Source organism: Melanaphis sacchari, unplaced genomic scaffold, assembly GCF_002803265.2.
Source record: "Melanaphis sacchari strain LSU unplaced genomic scaffold, SCAv2.0 Contig33_pilon_pilon, whole genome shotgun sequence".
Classification (NCBI taxonomy): Eukaryota; Metazoa; Arthropoda; class Insecta; order Hemiptera; family Aphididae; genus Melanaphis; species Melanaphis sacchari.
Genome location: NW_020271205.1, coordinates 810,641 through 837,049, shown reverse-complemented (window position 1 = coordinate 837,049; position 26,409 = coordinate 810,641). Strand labels below are relative to the sequence as shown.

At 27.7% G+C, this 26,409-nt stretch overlaps 3 protein-coding genes and 1 long non-coding RNA gene across 4 annotated transcripts; 2 read left to right on the top strand and 2 right to left on the bottom strand.

Annotated features, from left to right (window-relative positions):
* Positions 1 to 4,125: 4,125 nt before the first annotated feature.
* Positions 4,126 to 6,781, bottom strand: LOC112596675 (eukaryotic translation initiation factor 3 subunit H). Its single transcript, XM_025342436.1, has 6 exons — positions 6,494 to 6,781; positions 6,233 to 6,386; positions 5,449 to 5,616; positions 4,678 to 4,927; positions 4,463 to 4,598; positions 4,126 to 4,395 (listed from the first exon to the last, which is right to left on the bottom strand). Exons 1-6 carry the CDS (start codon positions 6,566 to 6,568, stop codon positions 4,183 to 4,185), a joined length of 996 nt encoding a protein of 331 aa, XP_025198221.1. The 5' UTR covers positions 6,569 to 6,781; the 3' UTR covers positions 4,126 to 4,182.
* Positions 6,782 to 8,235: 1,454 nt separating this feature from the next.
* On the bottom strand, positions 8,236 to 10,342 carry LOC112596673 (enoyl-CoA delta isomerase 2, mitochondrial-like). The gene is made up of 6 exons (XM_025342435.1): positions 10,175 to 10,342; positions 9,929 to 10,083; positions 9,717 to 9,837; positions 9,572 to 9,661; positions 8,998 to 9,144; positions 8,236 to 8,923 (listed from the first exon to the last, which is right to left on the bottom strand). The coding sequence occupies exons 1-6, from the start codon at positions 10,259 to 10,261 to the stop codon at positions 8,753 to 8,755; spliced, it is 771 nt and encodes a 256-aa protein (XP_025198220.1). The 5' UTR covers positions 10,262 to 10,342; the 3' UTR covers positions 8,236 to 8,752.
* A 597-nt stretch (positions 10,343 to 10,939) lies between these two features.
* Positions 10,940 to 12,535, top strand: LOC112596674. Its single transcript, XR_003114789.1, has 3 exons — positions 10,940 to 11,045; positions 11,682 to 11,845; positions 12,341 to 12,535. It is a non-coding gene; the product is annotated as an uncharacterized LOC112596674 (long non-coding RNA).
* Positions 12,536 to 17,301: 4,766 nt separating this feature from the next.
* On the top strand, positions 17,302 to 22,124 carry LOC112596709 (protein tyrosine phosphatase type IVA 1). Its single transcript, XM_025342482.1, has 5 exons — positions 17,302 to 17,524; positions 20,765 to 21,245; positions 21,325 to 21,456; positions 21,531 to 21,697; positions 21,765 to 22,124. Exons 2-5 carry the CDS (start codon positions 21,120 to 21,122, stop codon positions 21,874 to 21,876), a joined length of 537 nt encoding a protein of 178 aa, XP_025198267.1. The 5' UTR covers positions 17,302 to 17,524; positions 20,765 to 21,119; the 3' UTR covers positions 21,877 to 22,124.
* The last annotated feature ends 4,285 nt before the right edge of the window (positions 22,125 to 26,409 follow it).

Below are 26,409 nucleotides of genomic sequence, written 5' to 3'. Positions count from 1 at the left end.
AAAAAAAATAAATAAAAATAATGAGTAATGACTAGTCAATATTGAAAACACATATCAAAAGACAAAAGTAGATAAAACGTGTATTATTAATATGTAAGAAAATAAAGAATCTTGACGGGATTTATGATCTATCCCCCATATCCCCCCATCGTGAAAACACCCATGCTAAAAAATTTACTTTGAAATTTCATACATTATTATTTATTATAAGATTTTAAATATGTAGTAGATATTTTATTCAATGAATAAGAATTAATAGCTAGTAATTATCGAAGTCATAAATTCTCAACTTTGATTTGGTCATTAGTTAAAATTTAAAAAGATACTTATCTATTTATACGCAAGTGTATATCACATCATTTTATTATCTATTTTGAAACTTGAGCTCTGATGACTCATAAGTGTTATCATACATAATATGTCATATTTGATTACTACGGTAAATAAAAACGCCTTTCGAATACAATATTAATAACTGTAAATTATTAAATACACATACAAATAGGAAGAAAGTTACCCATCAATCATCTATGGTCTAAAAGCCATTTGGTCAAAATTTTAAAGAATCCAGTCAATCTTAGAAAAGTGATATGATGTACCTAATAACAAATTATTAATTACGAGTTCCCACCTTACTATAAAGTACAAATATAAAACTATAAGAACATAAATGAATGATTAATAAAGTGCTCCAAAAACACCGACGTGAATTACTATTTTGTTTATGAAAACAAAATATTAAATATGCACTATAAGTAGCCTGGGATAATACAGCGTATACCAATTTACTATGCTAAATTAGTTTGTGTTTATCAAATAATTACCAGCAGCCAAGCCACCAAGCTCATAATATTATAAAACACTGATCTCGGTAATTCGCTGTAAATCCTACTAAAGCTCGATAAAATTCTGTCGACTAAATAGACGTTGTACCTACCAATAATATATAAATAATAAATGTTTAATAATTCTTTTACTTTTTTTTTTTTTTTTTTTATGAAATGTAAAAAAAATTAATTAATTACAGTAGGTAGTATAGATAAACGCACGGTGATAATTTATAACATAATGATTCATTTTAATAGAATTATTTCTTATTTATACATAATATAGCTAATATGAGCACTGCAGAGCAGGTAATTTTAATTTGAGATATTATTAAAATGTATCACGTTCAATAATTTTAATTTCAAGTAATTAATCTAATACACTTTTCAATTTCATATCTCTATGTTAATAATATTACCTATAACGGAGAACATATACTAATGATGACAATGCTGTGTATCAATATATCTAAGTAGGTAGAAATACTAAATATTATAGTCTATATAACTGTTAAACTGTATAAAACTATAAATATAATAGATATACCGTTAATAGTTAATACTAATAAAATTATGTAGGTAATGTACAACTATTATATGTATATTTGCAATTGCACTTCGATAAAAAAAAAACAGTATATTATTATACATAAATTCTATAATATTAACAAATTTAAATCGTTGGTTAAAGTCTAGAATATCAATGATTTTTTCGATACTTGAAATAAAAAATAGGTTCCAGTTCTTAAAATTATAAAATAATGGTTTCAGTTAATAAACTGGAATTATCCAGTTGTTATAATTGATATTTTTACTTAAATTTTTTAAGTGGATACGTATACGTAGTACCGACATTTAAAATTTTACATAACTACCTAATACAAAATTAATTTAATAATAGTTGTAACAATTTCATTGAAGCCTACCGGTTAGTGGCTACTGCCTACTGCCTAGAATTAATAACAATTCAATAAAAGTCTGACGCATACCAGTTAATTGAGCGTTGAAATAAACTTACATGTTTTTATTTGTAGTTTTGAACGCATTATTGATAAAATAAACAATCTAATCTATGATATTATAATTTATAAAGTAGAAAATGTAAGTAAATGGCATGGCACCCATCATAACATTTATAACCATAAACCAGTAATCGGATTTACATCACTTAAAAATTAAAATGTCTTAGGAATAATAAAAGACTTAATATTTAAAGATTATGAATTTTGTATTTAATACTGAATTAAGCAATAAAAATTATAAAATATGCAAAAACAACAACAAACAACTATCAACTATGACAAGTGAATTAAAATTTAAATAGCTTGAGTTTTTACTACAAAAATAGTGAAAATAATTTATTTGCAGGGTAGGTATTTAAGAAACCATAAAAATATTTGTTGGAAAAATTAAGAAAAAAATATTAAAAAGATGGCAAGTGTGTATCACTCTGCTGTAAATTATGTGTCGAGTATAACTATGTAATAACTATATATAACTATGTCACTGTTACGTAGTGTGTGTTAAAAATTAAAATTGAATTCAACAATATTGTATTATTGTAGGTACATAGGTATACGAAAAACGATTTTAAGTGGAGGCGATCTATCAATCCATAATGTCATAACTAAGTATGTATAAAGTATATTTAAAGTTAAGTTTTTCGATATTGCTATCAAGTAAAATAATTTATTTTAGTGTTAGTAAATAGTAATACAGGATCACTGTAGGTTGATAAGATTTTTTCCAAAAATATTGTATTTATAATATTATTTTTATAAACTTATATCACTTTACCGTAAACTGCAGTGTGAATAAGTTTACAGTAAAAATGAATATACTTATTTAAAATGAATCTTATTCATATTTTGAAAATGCCATTACGTGTAGTAAAATTTATAATAGACGCAAAAATTAATTCTCCACAAATGTTTTTTGAATTTTAACAAAATAATTAAAATCGTTATTCATTGTCAAAATTTAAAATTTAATCTAAATTTGAACTTCAAACGTCTTTAAAAAATAATTGTGTTGTTTTTTAATTATTTCAGTACGAATTACTTATGAGCAACGCAACCTTGTACCTATTCAATTTTTAAACCTTAACCATAAAAAATCCGTAGACATGCATTTTACTATAAAATACTAATAGTGTGTAAATTATTGTGGTTTTGAACTTGAAATGCATTTTTTTAAAATATGTTGCAAATATATTTTTTATATACTTTGTAAATAGATATTTTTTTATTTTTAAAAATATGTAGTAGGCAAAAATTATTATTCATATATAAATCTATTTGCTAGCTTATTTATAATTAATATTTAATATTAGATAAAATTTACATATTATTGAGTTATTAGAGAAAGATTTTATTTTAAAATAAATCAAACCGTCACTTTTTGTATAAATTAAATCATTTTATTTTTCATAGACAAATTCAAAGATCTTAAGAATTGAATTGGAAGTGTATATGACATGGCATAAGCCTTTTACATCAACTTTGTTTAAATATACTATAAAACATGCATTTTTCATGTTTCATGTGCTATAGATTTTTAATCATACAGTTTTAGAACAAGGCACACTGGTTGATGTTTTATAAGTGTTTCTACTTTTATAAACTAAAATAATCTGAGTATTTGACCATTAAATATATAGAAAATAAGAAAATTTACTTGATTTGTACATATACAATAATTTATAAGCAAGTAATGTATGTAAATATGTGTTGAAATAGAAACAATATTATTATTTTTTTTAAAGGTACATGTAAATAATTTTTTCCTTAAAGTTAATTAACAAATTCTTGAATACATATCATAGACATGGGACCTAATTCTTAGTAATGGTCTTGCAGTCTTCTTTTTCAAGGTAAATATCTATATTAACATCTGCTATGCAAAACATTATTTAAAACACTAAAATTTTAGAAGAAATATACACACAAAAATTTTACATAATGTTTAATTTATAAATTTAGTTTTTACAATTAAAATAAACCTTGTAATGAATCACTACAAAAAGAAAAAAAATCATTACTCATTAGAAATATCTATGTCTAACATTCAACCTAAGACCAACAAAAATTATTTAGTATCTATATTCATTAAGAAATAATGATTAAATAAAATCAACCTAAATAATCATTTTCAGTGTTTATATATTACATTTCAAATGCATAAAAATAATGACAAAGGAAAATATTAAAAATGTAATAAATATAATCAATTGCATACTTATACATTTCATGTACTCTCATAACAGAGAGTATGATTTTTTTTTTATTATTTGTATAAATATAAAATAATGTATTTATTCTAATTCAGAATATTATACATAAGTTTTAATTTTCAATCAGTTATTTGTGTTCATAGCTTTGGTCATATACAATTTAGCCAAAGACTGAGTAGAAAATTTAGCTATTTCTTCAGCATATGCATCAACTTGAGTAGCCATTAACATTGGCGGTAACCTAGGTGGTACTGGTAATGCTCTAAATATCTTAGTAATGTCTTCTTCAGGTAATGGTGGCTCATCTTTCGCAGCTCGTGCTTGATTTTCTAAAGCCTGTTTAAAATAAAAATAGTTTAGATTGCAATTTAAACTGTTCTTACTTAAATGTTAAAAATATTACTCGTTTCTGCAAGTAACGGTGTTTTTCTGTAGATTGACGCACAACTGCTTGCTGATAGCGATTGAATTTAATAGCTTCTTGATTTAGATCATCTACTCGGTCCATTAAATGACGCAATTGCCCTTCCAAAACAGTACTACAATAATCATAAACATACGTTATTTATATACGTTCATACATATAATTAAAGTATTAAATCATATTGTATTACTTACGCAGTGCCAATATCCAAATGTTCAGAGCCTTCTTCAACCTTAATTTTATAATTTAATTCTGAGAGAAGTATGTTAGTCAATGTGGAATTCTTTATTACGACTGGAACTTTTACTAATAAATTGTCATAACCAACTTTTAATGATTTTAATGTATCTGGTAGAAAATCATTTTCTTTAAACATAGATAAAGCCTGAGGTGTAAGACGATAAGCACTTAAGGATAAAAATCCACGATTAGTTTTGGGAGCATCTAAAACAATAATAATTTATTAATTATTAATAATCCTTTTATATTAAATTGAAATACAAACATAAAGAAAATAATATATAATAAATTTAAGTTCAATATAACTAATTTTTTGATGTTAGTTTTAACTTCTAAATGGATTGTAATTTATTATCTGACTTAAGAATTAGTTTTGTTGTCTCGGATCGTTTTTTTTTTTTGCGATATTTAAATTTTTAAACAAGTCATGAATTATTGTTATATTTTAGTATTTTACACTCAACTCTTATAAAAAGTTAAATTATCATAAAAAAATATCATATTATAAGATTTTTTAAATAATAAAAAGATTAATAAAAATTGAATATAAATTAAAACGTAATTTTTACAATTACATATTATACGAAAAAAAATGCTGAAGTAAAAAAAAATCAAGTTCTACTTAAAGGTTCAAACACTTAATACGATTATAATTCAACATTTTGAACTCATAAAATAATATGATATACTGGTGCTTAGTACATGAACAAATCAGTAATACTTACCAAAAATTAATACAACAGATTCTTCTATGCTAGTTTGATAATGAAATTGTGATTCCAACAAAGGTAAACTCAAAAAATTCCCAACATCAGAACTTTGATACCATCCAACGTGATAGTGATCAACATTAACTTGACGAAGACTTTTCATCATATCCAATTGATATTTTTCTATAAAATTAACAAAAATAAAGTTATTTTTGAATTTAGGACATTTTATTTGGGATTTCGATATACTCAGAGAAATTATAATTTTAATAAAAGAACTTAATAGAATACAATGACTGCAAAATTTAAAAAAATATATACCCATCATAATTAATTTATCAAACATTTTTAAATTATAAGTTCTATATTTATATATATTTATCACTTCTATATGTTGAATAATGGGGCGAATATTTGAACAAATAAAAATGGACATTGTAGTAACGAAATAAATAAAGTTAATAGACGTCTCACAATTTAATAAAATATATTTAATTGTATCGTACTTGTTAGTTTTTAAAAATGAATTATTATTTCAACTATAATTAAGTAAATTTTTTAGTTAAAAGATAAATTGATTTTTGAATTACATTATTTAAAATTTAAATGCAATTAAAATGATCATGCAATATGTTCAAACCAGTAGAACAAATAGAATGTGGATAACATTTTGAAAACATAAAACATTTTATAACATAGTTATGAGTATATATAGTGTGACTAAATGATAAGTAGTCTATAAAGCGACTACTTTTACTAATTATTATCCATATCATGAACATTATAACAGGCAACTAACCATCGTTGATAGACTCATCAACACTCTTCGGAAAGGCAAAACAGTTAGTGATCTCGAGACGATCTTCAACAACCAGACCCAAAAGCGCTCCTTGTGCGATGATCACGTCACTGGCACACTCTTCATGGCAATGTTTTGCAATTTTCATTAATGCCTGCGTTCAAAATTTTTTGGGCCCGACAACGGTCACCATTTGAGCGTATTAATAATGATATTTTAATAATTAAAATCTATGAACATTGGGCATGCATTACTACTCACCAGTCCTTCAACCTGCACGTATTTAACAGCAGAATATGATTCTTTACTTTTCAGATCGATTCGTCTAGACGCCATAGTACACGTTATGTTTGATTACCAAAAACGGATTAAATCAAAAGAAACACTTAGATGACAAAAATGTTACAGAATCTGATAATGTCACGTTATTGTGATTTGTAAGAAATAAGAATACGATTGACGACAAATATAGTTGTGGTGCACTCTGAATCGGTGGGGACTTAAGGAGAATGGTATTCGGCATCAGAGCACTGGGCAGACGGCGACGCGTGATATTTTCCATGGCAGGAAGTTAGCGACGGAAAAATAATCTAAGCCAAACCACGTTTCCAGTGGTTCTTAACGTGTTACCCCAACTTTCAAGATAAGACTGTGATTAGGTCTATGGGTTATTCCATATTTCCATAGATAGTTAAGTTAAGATAATAGGAAATGGGAATACCTATGTCCTATAGGCTATTATAAGTAATAAGTATTAAGTTTAAGTATTACGATTTACATTTTAATCATTTTACAATTTTTTTGAAACTAAAAATTGTTATTTAGATACAAATTTTAATTTACAATTACAAGTTTATAAATATTATAAGAGATTTCAAGAATTGTATTTGTACTAGTAAAATAAATTGATATTACAGCTAATACTGTCTTAAAACATAATACATTGGGTTGAATAAACATACTTTTAGAATTATTTAGTTTGGTAACAAATGCTATCTCTAAAAATTTGGAAAAGTACAAATATGAAATAAATAAAACTGTAGTTTGGTATAGATGAGGAAAAATGGGTATAAAAATCTTCAACACTGTATTTTCAAACCTATCATAGCACCACCTTTAAGCCAGATTGTCAGAATGTTGTATTATTTTTACTAATTTAATTTGTTTTTCGATCAATAAATAATCATTTCATTTTAATTAATGGAAATTATTTTAATTTAATTATTCTAATACAAAATATTTGGATTACAGATAATTTACATATTACAATGTTAAAATTGTGCTTAATAATCATCAGTAGAGCTAGGATTTTGATGACTTGCAGTTTTTTTTTAGTGCATTTTTGTGTATAATTTAGGTCACTAAAATCCTAGTTTCAATCATCAGTCATTATTCAGATAAGTTAGACCAAATAATTTCAATGATTACTTAATTTAAAGTATATGGTAAGACCTATAAGTTAAATGTTCTCTTTTATATAATTGGTTTATGATAGGCATGTGTGTTGTGCTCTAATAAGACTGTTTTGAATAAAATAAATTGAGTTTAGAGTTGTTATAAGTACCTACAACATACTAATTGAGGTCTTTGGAATAAAAAAAAAAATTTCTCACTTAGAACTATTATGGGTGGTTAAAAATATTGTATTTTGAGCCAGATACTTAATGTATTGGATTTTTTTTTTTTTACGCTTACCATCTTTTTTTGGGGCAGTACAATTTGATTTTCAACTTCAATATCTTTTCTTGGCGGGAGAAAAACAGGAATTTGTTAGTAAAATTAGTGACTAAATATCCTTTTTCATTATTGGATAAGTTAACTAGTGTTGTAAAAGAATAATGAATTAACTTCTATACAAAGAAGTGAGTAAATATAAATGCACAAAGTAGAAGGTAGGTACATAATAAAAATTAATATTATGAATATCTAATAAAATATATTGTAATTGTTCAGATTATTTGTTATACAATGTTTTCAATTCAAAATAAATTAAAATGTAATGTTATAATATAAACATCTTTTTATGGTATTTTCATTTTTCAGAGTTTTGTTGTCTGAAAATGTCAGTAACATTAACTTAGTAATAAGCAACTTAAATATAATTAGTATTTAGTATGTGTAACCACCACTCACCCTTAATAATATATACTAAAGTATAGAACTAATAACCAATAATCCAATATTATTAAATAAACTATTATTTTAGAATATTTATAATAGCACTAACTACTAACAAGTAACTACAACTGTCATAATCATTAAAAATGCTCCATACTATTGTTTATCACCAATTATATCTTTAATATTTTTAACAAGTTTAATTGAAATATCAGAATTCTGTAGTGTTTGGAGTATTTATAAATGAGAAAAAATAAAAACTATATATACCTATTACTTATTATTATTGCTTAGCAGAGTAACTAGATAAAAATGTGATGTAAAAGTAAATAATAGAAACTGTTTAAAACATAAATCATTGTTAACAATGAAAAATAATTTATAAACATGTCTTAGGTAACTTTATAACTTATGTTTTAACATTTTTTGTTCAAAATAGTTAGCAATAGAATTATGAAAGTCATCCGAATTCAATCTTTCTATCAATCTTTCAATTTCTCTATCATTAGCTTTGTGCAGTTCATCTCTAGTGATCACACCATTTAGCATCATTGATTTTGTATACACCATAGGCTATAAAATTTGTTGAAATTAAAAAAATTAAAATTATTCCTTATGATAGTTAAAATATAGGTATAATATTTTACCAGTTTATACAAAGCTATTTCAGTCATAATTTTTTTGATTAATTGATTTTTTCCATTAACTCCATCATTGATAATTTCATTGACTAAGCCAATCTTCTGGGCATCAATAGCATTCAATGTTTTACCAGAATATAAAAATTCAGTTGCCTAAAGAGTAAATACCATCATAAGTAATATTCTTTAGAGTAACTGAATACCTAAGTATATAGTTGGTTATGATTTAATTTCTTACAGGGAATTTTAAGGACTTTTCTGATTGTAATGGCTTAATTATCTTGACTATTGCAGATAACTTTGTAAAATATTCATATTGTGTTTATGCACAATACTTCTCTTACTGTGTGGCAATAAGTTTGAAAGATTTTTTATTATAAATATTAAGTAATGAGGATAGTACTACAAATCTTTAAATTAATTGATAAAATATTTTGGCAAATAATGATGAAATATAATAAATATGAACCATAGTTGTTATATGATACTTAATATGTATGTATATTTGTAATTTTAGTAGACATTTATTTGCGGACTGCATACTTATAAGATGGTCATATTTTAAAACAAATTTATTTACCCTAGTCTTGCCCATTATTAATGGAAATGTAATACTTGAACATCCTTCAGCAGTAATACCCAATCTATGAAAGGGACACGAAAATGTCGCCTAAAATTGAATAATATTTAATAAAAATCTAGTACTAATTTTATGATTTACTTACTGTTTTAGTTGCATAAACAAGATCACAAAGTCCTAACGTAGTACATGCAATTCCAATTGCTGGACCATTGACTAATGCAACTAATAACTTTGGATAATCTATGAACGCTCTTACAAATTCTCTGTATATATAATCTCATATTTTAATAAGTATTATATAAAAAGAAAAGTATAGATAGTATAAGATAGTTGCTTTGTGAAATATTTATTTACCGTATTGCAATTAAACGATCCTCAACTTCTAAAGAATTATTATCAAATAAGTCTGTACCACTACTATAGGCTTTTCCTACACCAGTTAATATGGTAAGGAAAACAGAATCATTTTTAGCTCCTTCCTTAAGAGCTTTAGTCACTTCATTGTAGCACTGCATATTTCAACAAAGTTAATATTTAAAAGTTATGTAAGAACAAGATAAAATAAATATGATATGTATTTCAAGTTATATTTATAATTACCTGAAATGACATGGCATTTAGTTTTTTTGGACGATTAAATGAAATGATCTGAACTGACCCAACATAATCTACTAATATTGTAGACATCCTGACTTAACTAATTTAATGCCAGTATACTTGTCAGCTTTTTGATATTTTCAATAAAATAAATAAGTTAAATTTATTGCATTTATGACTAGCTCAAAAATTGTTTTTACAATAGCACAATTTCTGAAATAAATGTATGATATATTAAATTACTGTAGTCTATATACGCCTACTAAAGATACCATTATTATACGTCATTAAAAATGAAAAAAATTTGATAAAACTAACTACTACAAAATTCTTTTTGTTAAAACATAAAATATGTATCTGCAACATATTTCCATTGATTATACCATAATATAATACACATGCTAGGTATCAATGGCAATTTTATTGATACTTTAACCTTTTATAGTTTACTTTCACCATCACCACTTTGGTATTTAAGTAATCTACATACTTAATGTTTCGATATTGTCTAATCACCAGTAATTCCCAACATGAAGTCACTATTGATGAAGTTGAGTTCTAAGTCATTTTGATGTAAAAAGTTTTTAAAATTTAAATAAATATTACTGTATTAGACAAGTTGAGACCAATATAATATCATGAGCCCATTAAGTCCATAATGCTCAAGGTTATTTATTATTGTTATTAAAGTTATTATGCTGTTTTATCAATACAAGCAATGATAAAATTGATAATAAACTTATCAATATTCAACTACTTTAACTTGTTTGATGAATATGAAGTTTGAACTTGTTCGATGATTTTGTTTGATAAAATTCATTATGGATAAAGTTCTTAATAAAAAAGTCGATTAGCAAAAAAATCTCACTAACTGGTAAGTTAGCCTATCTTTTAACTTATATAATACACATATTTTGTAACTGTATACATTAGATATGTTAATTTACACTTCAGCACTTACGTGATATTTTTTACTTGAATTAAGATGTTAGTTTGCGTTTTAGTGTTTATGTATTCTTATACCACACATATTAAACTTAAATATGAACTTCATACATCGATTTTGTTCATATTTAATTTCATTCAATGTTTTAAATAATATATGAGAAGAATATTGAATAAATTATACATATTTATTTGTATTTTACTGAGGGGTAAAGAATGTAAACCAAATTTGATATTATTTTTATCAATAACAGTCAGTTTTTATTGGTAAATTTTGATATGTTTTTAACAACTCGAAAATATTATCTTTTTTAATGTAGATAGAAAGTTGTTTACTACAGTTATTTTGAATTCGTACTTTTGTATTTTTCTCTTTTTTAATAATATTTATTTGAGTATACTTCTGAATACTTCCATAAATTACTCTAAAATTGTTAGAAATATGCTTGTAAAAATAAGACATCCAACCTAAGCTAAATATTATATTAAAAAAAAATTATTATATCAAACTATCTCTGTGAAATTTGTTATTTCATGATATGTACTTTAACATTATTATTTTCAGAATTAATTTCATTTCTCCTATGACACAGTTGCTAGTTCCTTTGAAGGTTTTTGCTCAAATAAGTGTTATTAAATAAAGCAGGTTGTTCAATTAGTATTAGCATTGCAGCTTCTGGACATATTGAAAAATTATTCAATTTAAGCATTGGATTCTTTAAGTAATAAGTAAGTAATGTTGAATAGATTTTTCATATGTACTATCTATAGGCATAAATAGTGTTTGAAGTTTGGAGGGGGGGGGGCTAAAATCAAAATCCATTCCAAAAATCTTAAAATTATAATATATAACATATTGACTGACAGACAATAGTCATTAATATTTGGGGAGGGGGGACTATACAGAATTTAGGAGGGCTTAGTCTCCCTATCCCCCTACTATTTGCACCTATGGTACTATCAGACTTGAATAGATTCAGTCTGTCACCGAGTGTAACTTAGTAAGCTGGACTTTTTGTTAGTATATTAAGAAATAAACTTAATTGCTCAAACCTATTTTAACAGGTTTTAGGATAGTAAAAGATCTACAACTTAGTGGTCAGTATTTACCCTATCTGGTATTGACTGTATTATAACCTTGATCAAATAACAAAATAAGTTTCATTTGTGCAGTTTCTACACTATTTTAATATTTACATATTAATTACTTTTTTGTTGTTATAGGTAAATCAAATTACCTGAAACTTCTAAGAAGAAAATGGAGCTAAAATTACAATTTTAGTTTTTAAAAGTTATAAGAGCCATAGTTTGATGTGTATATATATTGTGGAAGGTCGTTTTATCTACTAGTTAATGAGTGTAATTCGTTTATCTATTTTTTGGTTTTATATTGTTTTCATAATACATATTCATCTTTAATTGAAGTGTTATAAGTAATATATAACTATAATAAATTTAATTTATAAAACATTCTGTTATGTTTAGTTTTTATGATGTAATATTTGAAAATGATATAGCATTTTAGATGTGCTGGTTAAAAGAAAAAGAACTTTGAAAAAATTAGAAGAATTGTTAAACAAAAAAAAAATAGTAATTAAAAAAATTAAGTTTTATCATAGAAAATCAAATCTGTTAATAATGTCCTTTAAAAAAGAGTGTGTTATTTACTCAAACAAGCTACTTCAGGAATTAGGTGTTATTACAGTTGTTTAATATGTGAGTATTAAATTTAATAATCCTAGTATTTAAACATGAGATTTGATGAAAATAGTAAATAAAATAAAACACAAAAATGAAGTGAAAATTGAGAAATTATAGTGAATAAATACACAAATAACATAGAATAGTAACAAATTGGAAACGCATTGTAATAATTGGTGTCTCAATCTCAAACAAGATAATGAAAATTGTGCAAAAATAGTGGAAACTAATTTATCAATATTAAATGTTAATTTATCCTCTGTAAATGTTTATCATATAAAATCAAAAGTGAACAATAGGCTGAAAAATGGTAGTTAAATTGAAGTTGAAAAAAAAAGCATTATCAAAGGATTTAATAAAAAAAAAAGGAAGAAAAGTCTATCAGTAAACAATATAAATGTCAATTGGAATAGTAATGTCAGTAATGATGTATTTATTAATAACTATTTAACTTATCTAATATAAATCTTTTATATAAAATTCCAATGTTTACTAAAGAACCTAGTTATAAGGTCAAGATATTATGGTTGGAAAACAATAAAGTGTTAACGAAAAAAATTCCTATGCAATCCATATAGATGATGAAAATATTTTATGTTGTCCTAAAACTAATTACCTATTTGAAGTAAAAATATTTTTAATTGATCACATGGATACTTAGTAACAACACAACAAATATGTTTTTAGATTACCTACTAAATAAATTATTAAATATATTAAGTATAAAAATATCAAAAGTATCAATGTAATTGGACAGTTATTAATTAAGACCTAGTATGATTTGCATTACTTTTTAGATAAGTATAAAAATAATAAGGAATCAGAATAATGGAATTAGTTCCTTTATGCATAGGTTTTATTGAGTTTAATGTAGTAGCGGCTAGCATTGTTAAAGTGACTATAAAAAAATATCTATGAACATTGCCAATAGTACCATAATTTTATTCTATACAAGTATACAACTGCACCCCCTCATTGATCACTGTCTACAATAGCTGAGTAATATTATATTGTATAAATCATATGGATATGTATAGCTCATAAGTCATATCATGATTTATACAACAATCAAGTGTTTATAGCTCAAAAGTCGTCAATTGTTGAAATACACCCCGTTTAAGTTTTTCGCAAAGCGAAAATTCATAAAGACAATTAATTTCAGCCATAAACGTCACAACCATTGCAAATGCAGTTACCGGAAAAATCTATCCAGAGTCGGGCGGGAAACCGCGTTGGGCGTAAATGATTGGGCATTTATGATTATTTTTTTTATACAAATCATTGTCATTCGAATACATTTTGGTTTTGGCCATTGACATTATGTCGCGGAACGGTCCCAGGTACACCCGGAATCTATGCGTACGACAGAGTAACGAACCTATACGTCATACGACGACACTTGTAGGGCAGCAAAATGTCGGACAAGCGACAGTGCGACACGATCGACACACTGACACGTGAGTATTTCGCAGTCCGCGCAGCCCGTGTGCCGAGTATATCGTGGTAGGTATCCGAACATGAACATCAGTGGGAGGTGGTGGGTTTCGGGCGCGGGGGACCGTTAAAACGTTATTATACGAAATTATTTTTGGCTACCGATTACGATTCTAGGTCAAAAATTCACGGTAAAAATATCCGAATAAAAAAAAAAAAAAAGCGTTAACAGAGCGTACGGATACCGGTATCGACGGTATCCGGTACTGACCGCGCAATTATTATTATTTATCGATTATAGTTCGAGTATAGAATATTATTATATGCGCTGATCTATTTAGTCCGGTATTTAAATTCTGCCTGTCAACTATATAACACAAAATCGCATCTACTCGAACTAGTGTAATGGTTGTTAAAATTGTTAAATAGAAACGTAAAATACAATTTCATCATAAACTCGACGAGATAGCTCATAAAAATTATTTATAGCTTTACTAAATACCTCAACTTTAATAACTGTAGTAGGTATAGCCGTATAGGTATCCATTTCAAAATATTTTTAGTTTTTCTAACCCGTATTCTGTATAGAATGTTTATGGGATGATACTTGATATGCGATAAGCGATTGTATCAATTGAAAAATTTGAAACTTCAACAAAATTATAGTTTTACAAGTTATAATATAAGCATGACTATTTGAATATCAGTACATATTATAATATATCACTGATCATTCACTAGACGTCTACAATGACTACAATACGACTATTCCATAGGTACCTAAAATCTAAATTTGGTCTTCAATCGAAAGTTATTCGATAATTTTTAGACTTTGTAGATAATTTGCATTTTATAATACTTATTAGTTATTATATTCGTTATTTAATCGTTATTATCTACGCAGTACATTAATTTGAATAATTTATTCGTAAACTAATGTAATAATATGATTTATTAGTTTATTACTATGATTATAATATCGAAGACGTTAAATTAAAAATTGGATTTTGTATAGATTACCAGTAAATAACATTCCGTATTACGGTGACATTTTGGAGGCCAAATTGTTTACGTCCATTGGAATATTTAGGATCTTTTTCCGAGGGAGGATATGTAATACACATTATGTATTTATCCAGAGCTCGTACTGACACAAAAATACTTTAAAACTATGGTAACTAAGTAACTTTATAACATTATAAGTTACATGTATAGTACATATACCTAGTCATGTTATCTAGATACATTCATCTAGAGGTGATCATTAGAGATTTTCCAGTTCGTCGGTTACCTACCAAATTCACCATAATACGGTGAACAATCATGTCTGTCTCCATATATGTGTTCCATAACTATAAACACGCTTATATTATAATTTATAACTTTAATTATTAATTTAAATTAATACATTTAAAAACGCAAAATTCAATCATCCATTTTTTTTTTAGAATCCACTTGTATCAGTGACTTTATCTGGGCATACTGCAATAAAATAATTTTTATATTTTTGTTTCGATAAGGCAAACGGGCAAACCAATTAAGTCTGTTTTTACCCGTTCGCGATTGTTTAGCTACATATTTTGTCAACAGCTATAATTATAGAAATATAGATTAAACAGTAGGTACACTTTTATCTCGTTAAAATACTACATAGTGTGTTATTATATTTATTATTTATATGATATATTAGTGTACGTACCTATACATTTAAAATATCCAATGTTTATTTACTCAAAATATCGCCAAACACTATGACCTGCAACTCGTGTTTTTTTTTTTGCGTTATAAAAATACCCAATTATCATCCATGGATAAATGCATTACTAAAAATAAATAAAGAAAAAGAAGATCCATCCCATACACTACCTCCGTAAATACGCTGCCGTAAGTCCCATTATCGACGATTACATAACAATAACTTATTAATAAGTCATTATGGTATATATATATATATATATATAGGTCACCCCATACACTATTTACGGAAATAGGTATAAGTGATGTACACTATACGAATATAACAAACGATTCGACAGCTGTTGAATTTAGTGTGCAAGTATGCATATAAACAACATCATAGTGTGTTGGCAGTTTTATAGTATACACTCGGTCACGAACCACAAACCCAATAAATATAACGTCATATATGATATATACCTGTCGTATAGACGTATAGTGTATAAGTTGTTTCGGTTGACTAATACTCATCAGTCATGACTCGTGAGTAATGACTAATGACTAATGACTATAAAAGATCGCGAGCCACGGCTCGGCGACCCCGCGGTTGGCGTTCAGGTGAGTTGATTTGTTGATTAGTGGACGGGACGGTGGGACGGAGAGTTATTTCCGGTGGATCGTTTAAAGACCATTTCGCCAGGGTCGGCTACCCTTGCCTAGTTGCCTATTAAATGTGTACCAAGGACGACTTCAATTCGTTTAAAACACGCATAGTCGATGGCTACGACCTCTGTCGGCGGCATTAGAAAACGAATATACCTATTGGCTATTATTAATGCATTGAAATTCATATAAGTCAACTTTTTCTAGAATAATTATTCTAGTATAATTACGACGACGACATTATTGCTTTGCATCATTTATTCGTTCGAAACGATTGATTTGCCCCCAATTACGACGTACGTTTTTGTATGTTATGCAGACGCTGCAGCTATAGTAGTGTAAATGTAAAATACCCACGTTTTTATTAACTGAAAACGAAATTCTGATGGGTCGAACAATTATTATTATGTTTTTTGAATTGTCGTCATTGTTCGTCGGTGAAAAACTTTAAAGAACGAATCATTTCGTCCATTTCGATTCGCGTCATTCGTTTTCGCACGATAATACGATATATATTCACCGATAAACCGAGCGCCTTGTCATTGGGTCGTCGTCGTGACGTCAGCAAACGATGACGGCGGCAGCAAAGCGCGGCACAACGGCGGCTGCGGAGACCGTAAAATCGTTAGGTGGGGGTGCGCCGCCAACGACCGACACGCACACCCCGCTCGGTCCCGCCCAACCCACTGTTAATACCGTCATCGTTCCCACTCGTCGCGGTAACGGGCTGGTCGACGCCGCCGCCGCCGCCTCGCAGCCGGAGCAGCAGCAGTCATCACTTCCGAAGTTTCAGTTCCGTACGTTTGGCGATGTTATTTAAAACCCCGGGCTGGTAACGGGAAATTCGTTTGTACTGGTATGTGTACAGTTTTTGGCAGTTTTTCCGTTGATTTAACGACGTCTACTTCCATGGTCATTCATCGAGCACTGCAGGTAAGTGCGCACGACTTTCCGCTAACCCGCGAATCGTCTGGGTCGCGCATAGACGTTGTATAAATTATTAGGTACCTATAACACGACGAGCGTAATAATGTATTGCGGTCACCCGCGGCATTGCCTGCGATCGTTATTTCAGGCAGGTAGAGGTAGATGGACCACGAGTACACGATGTTTGCACGGGCGGCAGATATCGACACACCGTTCGCGCGAGCCGCGTCAGTCGGGGCTATTTTACGCGTGTCACGATCGCAAAACGTTCTCGCTATGGCGTTTGGCCATAAATAGAGGTACGCACGGCCGTCGACGACGGTTTGAGGGGCGGTCGGACTACGATGACGATGATGACCGTACGTTGTGGCACGATTAGTCTTAGCGTGGGAGAGGGGGGAGAGTAAGAAGTACCGAGGTGGCCTGTAACTGTTGTGGCGGCCGTCGACTACGTCTTGCTGTCTCAGTCTCTTGGTAGTCGGTGGTGAGAGCTGCTTGTACACGATCAACTGCAATTCTATCATCGTAACAATTATATCGTAATATTGAGCACAACATTATTGTTTCGTTCAATTTTGAATTTTCCTAGGGGCCATTCTACGTTCGACATCTCGACGTCCGTTCAGCAAACATTGTATTTTACCGTAGACCATAGTCCATAATATTATCGGCAAGTATATTACATACCCTGCGATTTTTTTACTTATTTGTTACGATTGTCACTGTCGTGTCATGTGTGACCGATGAGTGGCCGCATCCGATCTCCAGTTCCGCTGACGAGGGTATCGTTCTTCTGACAATTATTGCTCATTGTTTTCTCTGTAATGTCCGGTGTCATTTAAGGAGAAATTGTTTTTTTAACAATCTGACCGAGGAATGTTACAAAAGGACCTTAACAGTTTTTCTCAGTTCTCATGTATCAAATACTGCGTTCTAGCTAATCACCAACCTATATCAATACAGATTAAATTAATATACCAGGTATGCCAGTCATATGAGAGATTATCAGTGGTCGACAGCAAATACGAGTTAATGAGAAATATATTATATCTATATGTTGTTTGTTATTCCAAAACGTCTACCAATATATTGAAATAGTTTTTGTGAAATATGTGTAGACGCTAGGTTCATTCACTAGAATGGTTTTTTTTTGCACTCACTTATTGTAGTTATGATATTGAAGTAGAAAGTTGATACATTTTGAACTGTTATTATTATAATTTACATTGATCAATTTATAGGCATCTTGTAAATTTAACACAGATATATTATTACCTAATTATTGATTAGACATAAGTAAGTGTTGTGTAGTCGTGTAGGTATATAAGTGTACCCCTAACTTTTATTAAAACTAAAATTGTTAATACTGTAATTGAGTTTCTTGTTCATGTGTGCTATAATAAAAATAGAGAGTACCTAACTAGTAAAAGTAGGTTGTATAACACATAGGTAATTAGTTTTGGTTTTGAGATATTCTGATGTTTTTAAAGTGAAATCAGTTTGAAATCCAAAGTCTAAATATTGATTTGGTATTCTTTCAATCACATTTTTATAGTACCTAGTACCTACCTTATTAATGTTGGATGTTTAAATTGGTTATATTTTAAAAATTAGCATTTATCATTGAATCACGTTTCTTTTTAATTACTTATAGAAATATTATTTTCTTACAAAACTATAGGGCCTTAGGTACTTTAGTTCAACTTAAATTATTATAATGCACTCAATAATATTTGGTCATTTAATATTTAAAATTGATCTAGAAATAGATTTGAATTGGCTTTTAAGGTCAGTAAGATTAAAATACTCACTACCAATTGTGTTTGTATTGCACAAATTAAGTGCCTATTACTGTATTGTTATCCTGTTAAAAAAATACATTAATACTAAGAATTAAAGTTTTAGTTTATAATAAAAACTATTATGCATGATATTAACAAAAATATTGTCCTTTAGTGGTATTTTGTTAAAACATAGGTAGTTACTTTAAAATGTTATTTTTATGCATTTTGTAAACTATTTTTGAATTAAAATGATGCCCTTTACGTCATAATGATTTTGTTGCCATAATACTAAGAAGCCATAGGTATTTTAAATTGTGTATGTCATAACAATATGAAAACAACAACTCATTTTAAAACTAAATTATGGTTATTTTTAAATTTAAAAGTAAATTTAATTGTGTAATAGAATTCAAAAAAGTATTTAATAACAATTTTAAGTTTCTCTTCAGATTTTTGTTTATTTTTATTCCATTGAGCTGTGAGTTAATTAATGATAAATTGATAGTACATTTTTTTAGATTATTTAACAATTTATATGATAAAATATTAATTCTATGTATATTTGCTATTTTTGTGATTAAATATTCACATGAGAATATTATTAAAATCCATAAATAACAAATTACAGATTAATACTCAATTATTTATTTAAAAACAATACTATTCATACTATTCACTAGTATCTAATAATTTATATAGTAATTATTTTATTTCTATTGAATTAAACTATAAAATTTTAATACGTTTTTCTTACCATTTGTATTGTGATGGATTAATAAGATTATTTAAACTCACTGTATACAATTTTCACATACAATGTAGGCATGAAATCATAAATTATTAAAACATCATAAATTGTAATGTTTATATTTGATGTGCAAAGTGATATACTATTAAAATAATATTAGTTATGACTTATGAATAAACAAGATAATATATTTTTTGGTTGCTTTAATTATTATATTTTTACAACTTGTTTATTATGCAATACATAATGAATCTTATGACTGTTTAATTTATCCAAGTATAATTTTTTGTAATATAATTTATTTAGAGTCAGTGCATAGGGTTAATAAAAAAAAGGCTTGTAGTTTTAACTAGGTACTTAGTGAAAGAACATTCGAGCGGATAGGATAGTTAAATATTGAATTTAATAGTTTTGATCCACTTAATGAAATGGTGTTGGTCCAATGGAGTCATGCTCAATGCATTTAGTTAATTGTTACTAACCATATCAAGTATAAAAATATCTCCACATAGTAAAATAATAATGTAATTGTAGGTATCTACACAATTTAATTTGTAAATAGTTTATTTAAAAAAAAAAATGTTTACCCAACGAATTCTTATGAAAAATAATTATAATCTAGTCATAATATTTGTCAATAATAGCTTAAGATAAGCAATTGTTAACATAAAAATAATGATTTATCATTCTTATCTAAAATACATTTTGTTTCAGGTTGTTAAATCTGTAGCAGCCTTTGGTTTCATGGATTTGTCGTTAGACAGCAGTGAATATTGCCAGGCACAACACAATAAATTGGATGTGAATGCATACTAAATTATTTTATTTGAATATTATGCTTGCTCGTTGAACACGCATTGATCCTAATCTATCCTTATTGTTGAATCGTTTTCCTCGATAATTTAGTATAATTTGTTGGTCGTAAGAACAAAAATACCGCTGTTAATTAATGGACTAAAGACTTGACTGTTTTTTGTCTTCAGTTTTCAGTTTGGACATAGACATCATCTAAACAGTAATTCATCCTTATATAATTTAATTTTCCTGTTATATATTATAAATAAGCTCAATGAGCAACGAAACTATAATGCGTCAAAAAGACATAAGACCACCACCCTGCGAGATAGATTATAAAGGCATGAGATTTCTAATCACCGATAGACCTAATGATCAGATAATTCATAACTATATAGCTGTAAGTAATTAAAATATTTTAAATTTAAATTTTAGTTAATTGAAAATAAATCATAAAATTTTTATATTTGTTTCTTTAGGAATTAAAGAGGCATAATGTTAAACATGTTGTACGTGTTTGCGAACCAACATACAAAACAGATGAATTGAAAGCAGAAGGTATTGTGGTGACCGACTTGGCATATGATGATGGTACATCCCCGGCAAATGAGGTAAATTAATTAAGTATTATTTTGCACATCAAAAGTGGTACATTTTTCATTCTATTGTATTTTGTTTTTGTTAGTTGATAGAAGAATGGTTTGAATTATTACGAAATCAGTTTCGTACAGACGAGGGGAGCTGTGTTGCTGTACATTGTGTGGCTGGTTTGGGTCGTGCCCCTGTCTTAGTTGCCCTGGCATTGATAGAACTTGGGCTGAAGTACGAAGATGCTGTTCAATTAATCAGAGAGTATGTACTATACATAATTTATAATATTTGTTAATGTGATGATTTCTAAGATAAAATATTTCTTTAGGAAACGAAGAGGAGCTATAAATTCTAAACAACTGGCATTTCTAGAAAAGTACCGTCCGAAATCTAAACTGAAGATAAAGAATGGACATAAGTCTACTTGTTGCATCCAATGAACACATCCCCATATCTTGGTTATACTAAACTTAAACTAATAACCATTTTTATGCATAGCACAAATATAATAATCACCAAAAACACTTAGAGAAACCCATGAACACTAACATTTGAAAATTATGTATTGCTGTTGCGATAAAAGATCTGATAACCTTTCATTTAGTATAGTGCAAAATAATTAGCGTGTTTAAAATAAGATTTAATCAAATTGTTGAACGTAAATAAATTTAATTTGCTTTTTCCAAAATTTCTTCAACTTTTGCTTTACATCCTAAACAATAGGGCGTTTAGTAATACACTATTAAAGTAACTTAGTGTAACAATAAGAATAATCATTTTTTTTTTATTTTTTTTTTTTTGTAATAAAATAAAACCATACACCGTTAAATAATGCATTTCTCATAACCGATGTCTTCTAAAAAATAATATTCAAATCAAGTTGATATCGATATACAATCTAACTCATTTTATACTTTGATACTATTTTGTTTATTCCATTGTGTACAAAATATATTATAAAAGTGCTTTCAATCACAAAATAATATAAACTTTATACTTATGGTTAGTTCCAAAAATGGAGTAGATGATCTTGTCTATAATCAAACTTTGAAAGTGAAATGAGTTTACTAACTTACCATAAAGCATACCAATTATGATTATATAATAAATATTAGCTAATTCAATTTTGATTATACTTGTACAATATAATAACTTATTATAATAAATTATCGATGCGCATACATTTCCCCCCCAACTATTATTGTGCATTGGATTTTTTTTTTGAATTTTACGTATTTTTTGCGAACGTGTAGCAATTTGTTTCCAAAATATAAACAAATATATATATATATATATATATATACATAGAAATACATGAATGGATTTTGGATTTTTTAAATTGATTATTCAAAGTTTTCCTTGCATACACTTTTCATATTTACTATTTATTTTTATAGGTAATACACAGTTAGTTAATATTACTAGATATTATGTATGTCCTAACTTGTGTAGCAGTTATCTTTTTTGATCACTAATCACTCTTTTCCTGCCTCCTGCCAACCACTTTTTTCATATCACGTAATAAATTTTACGGTTGACGTTGAATACGAGTAACCTACATCGAGTTAAAAATTGTTCTGATTGTTAGACTAAAAATATAAACGTTACATAAAAATACACCCGATCGATTCTTGAACACTATTATTGCGTAACACGTCAATGATATTAATACGGTGACGTAATAATTCTCCGCCAGCCTGTGCATTGCGGTGGGCAGCGTTTTATTTCCATTACTGTGGATAAAGTGTATCCCTCGTTCATTCATATAACTGAAGCGGTTGTGGAACATTGTTTGGAAAATATAACTCGGAAATACCGAAATTCCTATTTGATTTTGTATATTGAAAAAAAAATTGTATTCATTGATGCCGCGCGACGTGTAGACAAGAGCGGAGAAAACCCTTGTTGGCAAACAATTGAACTTGAACTCCATCGAGTTTTCGGCGACGCACTGACATCGTTTCTTGTGTGACGTATCGGTGGTGACAAACTTTTGCCAAAAACTTTAACATGACGATTACAATATTATAATAACTATAAAAGAATGGCAAGTAGTTGCCAAACGCGTTGCTTAGAGGATGCCAAATAGATGATTTTTGTTTTTTATATCTCGAAATTTTTGAAGTTTTTTCGACACACATTCTATAGACTGGTATGTTTTTATTAAACCATATATTTGACTAATTACTTTGGCAATTCATGGTTTATTAGGTTTTATAAGATCAGACGTTAGCATCAGGGCCGTATTAGCCATTAAGTACAAAAGGCACTGTGCCTATAGGGCCTACGTCGCCTACGAATATTTTTGGGCATTTGAAAATGTGTGGATACAATTTTTTTGTAATGTTCTTTTTTATTTATTTATTTATTTTTATTATTATAATAAGTTAATATACACGTTAGCACAACAAGTAAAATATTATGTATACAAGAAAATTATGATATAAAAGTTTAAATTTGATTTAAATGTTAAAAATACTTTTGTTTTAAAAAGATTGACAGTGAAATTCAACTTTTCTTCTCTCAAAGAGAAGGTGTCTTAACTATCTGAATCTAGACCCTACGATAAAGTTGATCAAGGTCTACATCAGTTATAGGATATTTAATTGCGAATGAAATGTGTCATGTAGGGTAATGTCTTTTTTTAAAAATTGGATTCTTAATGCTGATGCGGTATTACGCCAAGTCGGTATCAAATGGTGCACACTTCTTACGAATGAAAACACTGAAAACCTTTTTTCATCTGATTGATTTGTTCTCTGCAGTTTTCCTGTATTACTTTTAAAAACTTATAGAGATTTCTAATGCGTCCCTAGGTTAGTGATAAGAGAGAGCATAGAGCTCTTCCTCATTTTGGGGTTTAAATTTTTATGTACAGACTTGGATTGATATATTTTATGTTAAGTTATTTTAAAAACATAAATGTTTCTACAAAAATGCACGTTATTATTAATCTTTATATTATCACTTACATAAGTATGTATAAGTAAATGTAAGTATTAAATTTATACCTAATGTGTATCTCAAATTATATTGTATGTACGATTACGATGTGTACCTATAGAGAAACCGTATAGAAGTTTGAGAATAGCTATTATACAGGACACAGGTATACCCTTAAATACATGTAAAAATAACTTATTATATTTCAAACATGTAGAAAATCAGAAATTTGATCTTCCAAATGTCCAACTATTATTATTATCAAGGTAAGTGCTTAATTTTATTTATTTATAATATGATTAATACTATAAAAATAGTATTATTAGCATTTAAGTCTTAAAAATTATCATTTTTCGTTTTTTTTAACATCACTTATTAGATAGGTACTTATAAAAATTATACAAAAGTTATTGTGTCAAGTAAAAATTGACATAGGTATTTTTTAAATTTCACCATTCACCTAATAGATACCTACTATTATTTAGAAAAAAACAAATTATTAAAAGAAATTATGTAAAAAATAAAAATAATGAAAAATCCAATAAAATTTTCATATTATAGGTAAGTACCTAATGAGTATTATTATATTGTATGCAGTATAACCTCGATTATCCGTGTTTATAATTAATTGTGCTCTTTCTTTTGAGAATTTTTAGATATGCAGAGTAAATACATAGGCACATAAGCGGTACATTGTTTATAGGTTAAGAACGATAAATAATATTAAATTTTTTAAGTAAGCTATGCACAGTCTGCACTTGCTAGCACAATTAAGAATTAGTAGGTAGATGTGATCAGAGCTTGTGTTAATGTGCAGTACTACACAAATTGTGCAATTCTAAAATAAAATGTGCAGTACCTACTACTACTTATTTTAGCATTGTAAAAAAATAACTAATATACCTACTATATAATACTATACTAAAACAATTTGTATTTAATTCATAATAATCAAATATTACATTATCATGATATTATGATACAACCATAAACCAATGTGGATTGATCCATAATAATGATAATAATAAAATGTGTATACAAGCTAAGTTCAGGTACCTACGTGTGCAGTTCTAAAATGTTCTTAGCGCAAACACTAGATGTGACAATGAAAAGAAAAAAGAAAGACTTACATGTTTATTTCATTTTTGGATTCAGAAGCCACCCATTAGTTAGATACATAGAAAATAATGATAATTAAATGAACAATGTGTGCACTATATTTTAGTTATATTGGGGTCACACGAACATTTTGTATTAGGAAAATTATTTCAAACCTTAAAAACAAGACTGATTATTCTTCATATTTTTAGCTCTAAATATATAACATGACATTGATCACACTATGCACTATATGCTTATAAAATGACCTTGTACATTACTATTATTCCTTAAATATAAAAAATAAAGTTTCGATTAACCGTGATTTCATTTATCAGTGTGACCCCTCCCCACCATTACCCTAGATACAGTATACTGTACCTATATATATATATATATATATATATATATATTAAATAATAATTATTAGTATCCCAATTCACAGTATTCGTTCTCTCGTTTTGTCCATGAGCGATAAGATAAGCTAACAAAATAACGATACAAATTTAAAATCAATGATCATAGAAAATAATTATTAGATTTTCTTAAAACTTCCGGAGCTGCAGTTCAGCTCGGTCATAAATACCTCTACCAGAATATGATTAGACTATGAAAGTCCTAAGATTTAGGAGCATGAAAACGTTATACAGTAATAGGTACCTAATTACTAATTCGAAATCAATTTGTAATAGAGAAATTTAAGTAAATAGAATATAGCCAGATATAGTGACATAATGTAAATACAATATTGTGATTACGAAAAATTACAAATTACTAGCTGATAATAAATATGTATAATATTAAGGGTAGTAATAATTGGCGTAATACCTGGATGCAGGCACAATTGCACAAACTTAACTTATAAAGTACCCAGAATTCTGAGGGCAACAATGAGATATATGATCTAGTTGCCTCATTATAATATATATATA

Excerpts from the sequence above, each read along its gene's own strand:
- LOC112596675 (XM_025342436.1), bottom strand. The coding sequence starts at position 6,568 with ATGGCGTCTAGACGAATCGATCTGAAAAGTAAAGAATCATATTCTGCT. Across the intron at positions 4,928-5,448 it reads ATCTGTTGTATTAATTTTTG|ATGCTCCCAAAACTAATCGT; the intron begins GTAAGTATTACT and ends TTATTGTTTTAG. Across the intron at positions 4,599-4,677 it reads CATTTGGATATTGGCACTGC|TACTGTTTTGGAAGGGCAAT; the intron begins GTAAGTAATACA and ends TGATTATTGTAG.
- LOC112596673 (XM_025342435.1), bottom strand. The coding sequence starts at position 10,261 with ATGTCTACAATATTAGTAGATTATGTTGGGTCAGTTCAGATCATTTCA. Across the intron at positions 10,084-10,174 it reads TAAATGCCATGTCATTTCAG|TGCTACAATGAAGTGACTAA; the intron begins GTAATTATAAAT and ends TGAAATATGCAG. Across the intron at positions 8,924-8,997 it reads AAATAGCTTTGTATAAACTG|CCTATGGTGTATACAAAATC; the intron begins GTAAAATATTAT and ends CAAATTTTATAG.
- LOC112596709 (XM_025342482.1), top strand. The coding sequence starts at position 21,120 with ATGAGCAACGAAACTATAATGCGTCAAAAAGACATAAGACCACCACCC. Across the intron at positions 21,246-21,324 it reads TAATTCATAACTATATAGCT|GAATTAAAGAGGCATAATGT; the intron begins GTAAGTAATTAA and ends TTGTTTCTTTAG. Across the intron at positions 21,457-21,530 it reads GTACATCCCCGGCAAATGAG|TTGATAGAAGAATGGTTTGA; the intron begins GTAAATTAATTA and ends TGTTTTTGTTAG.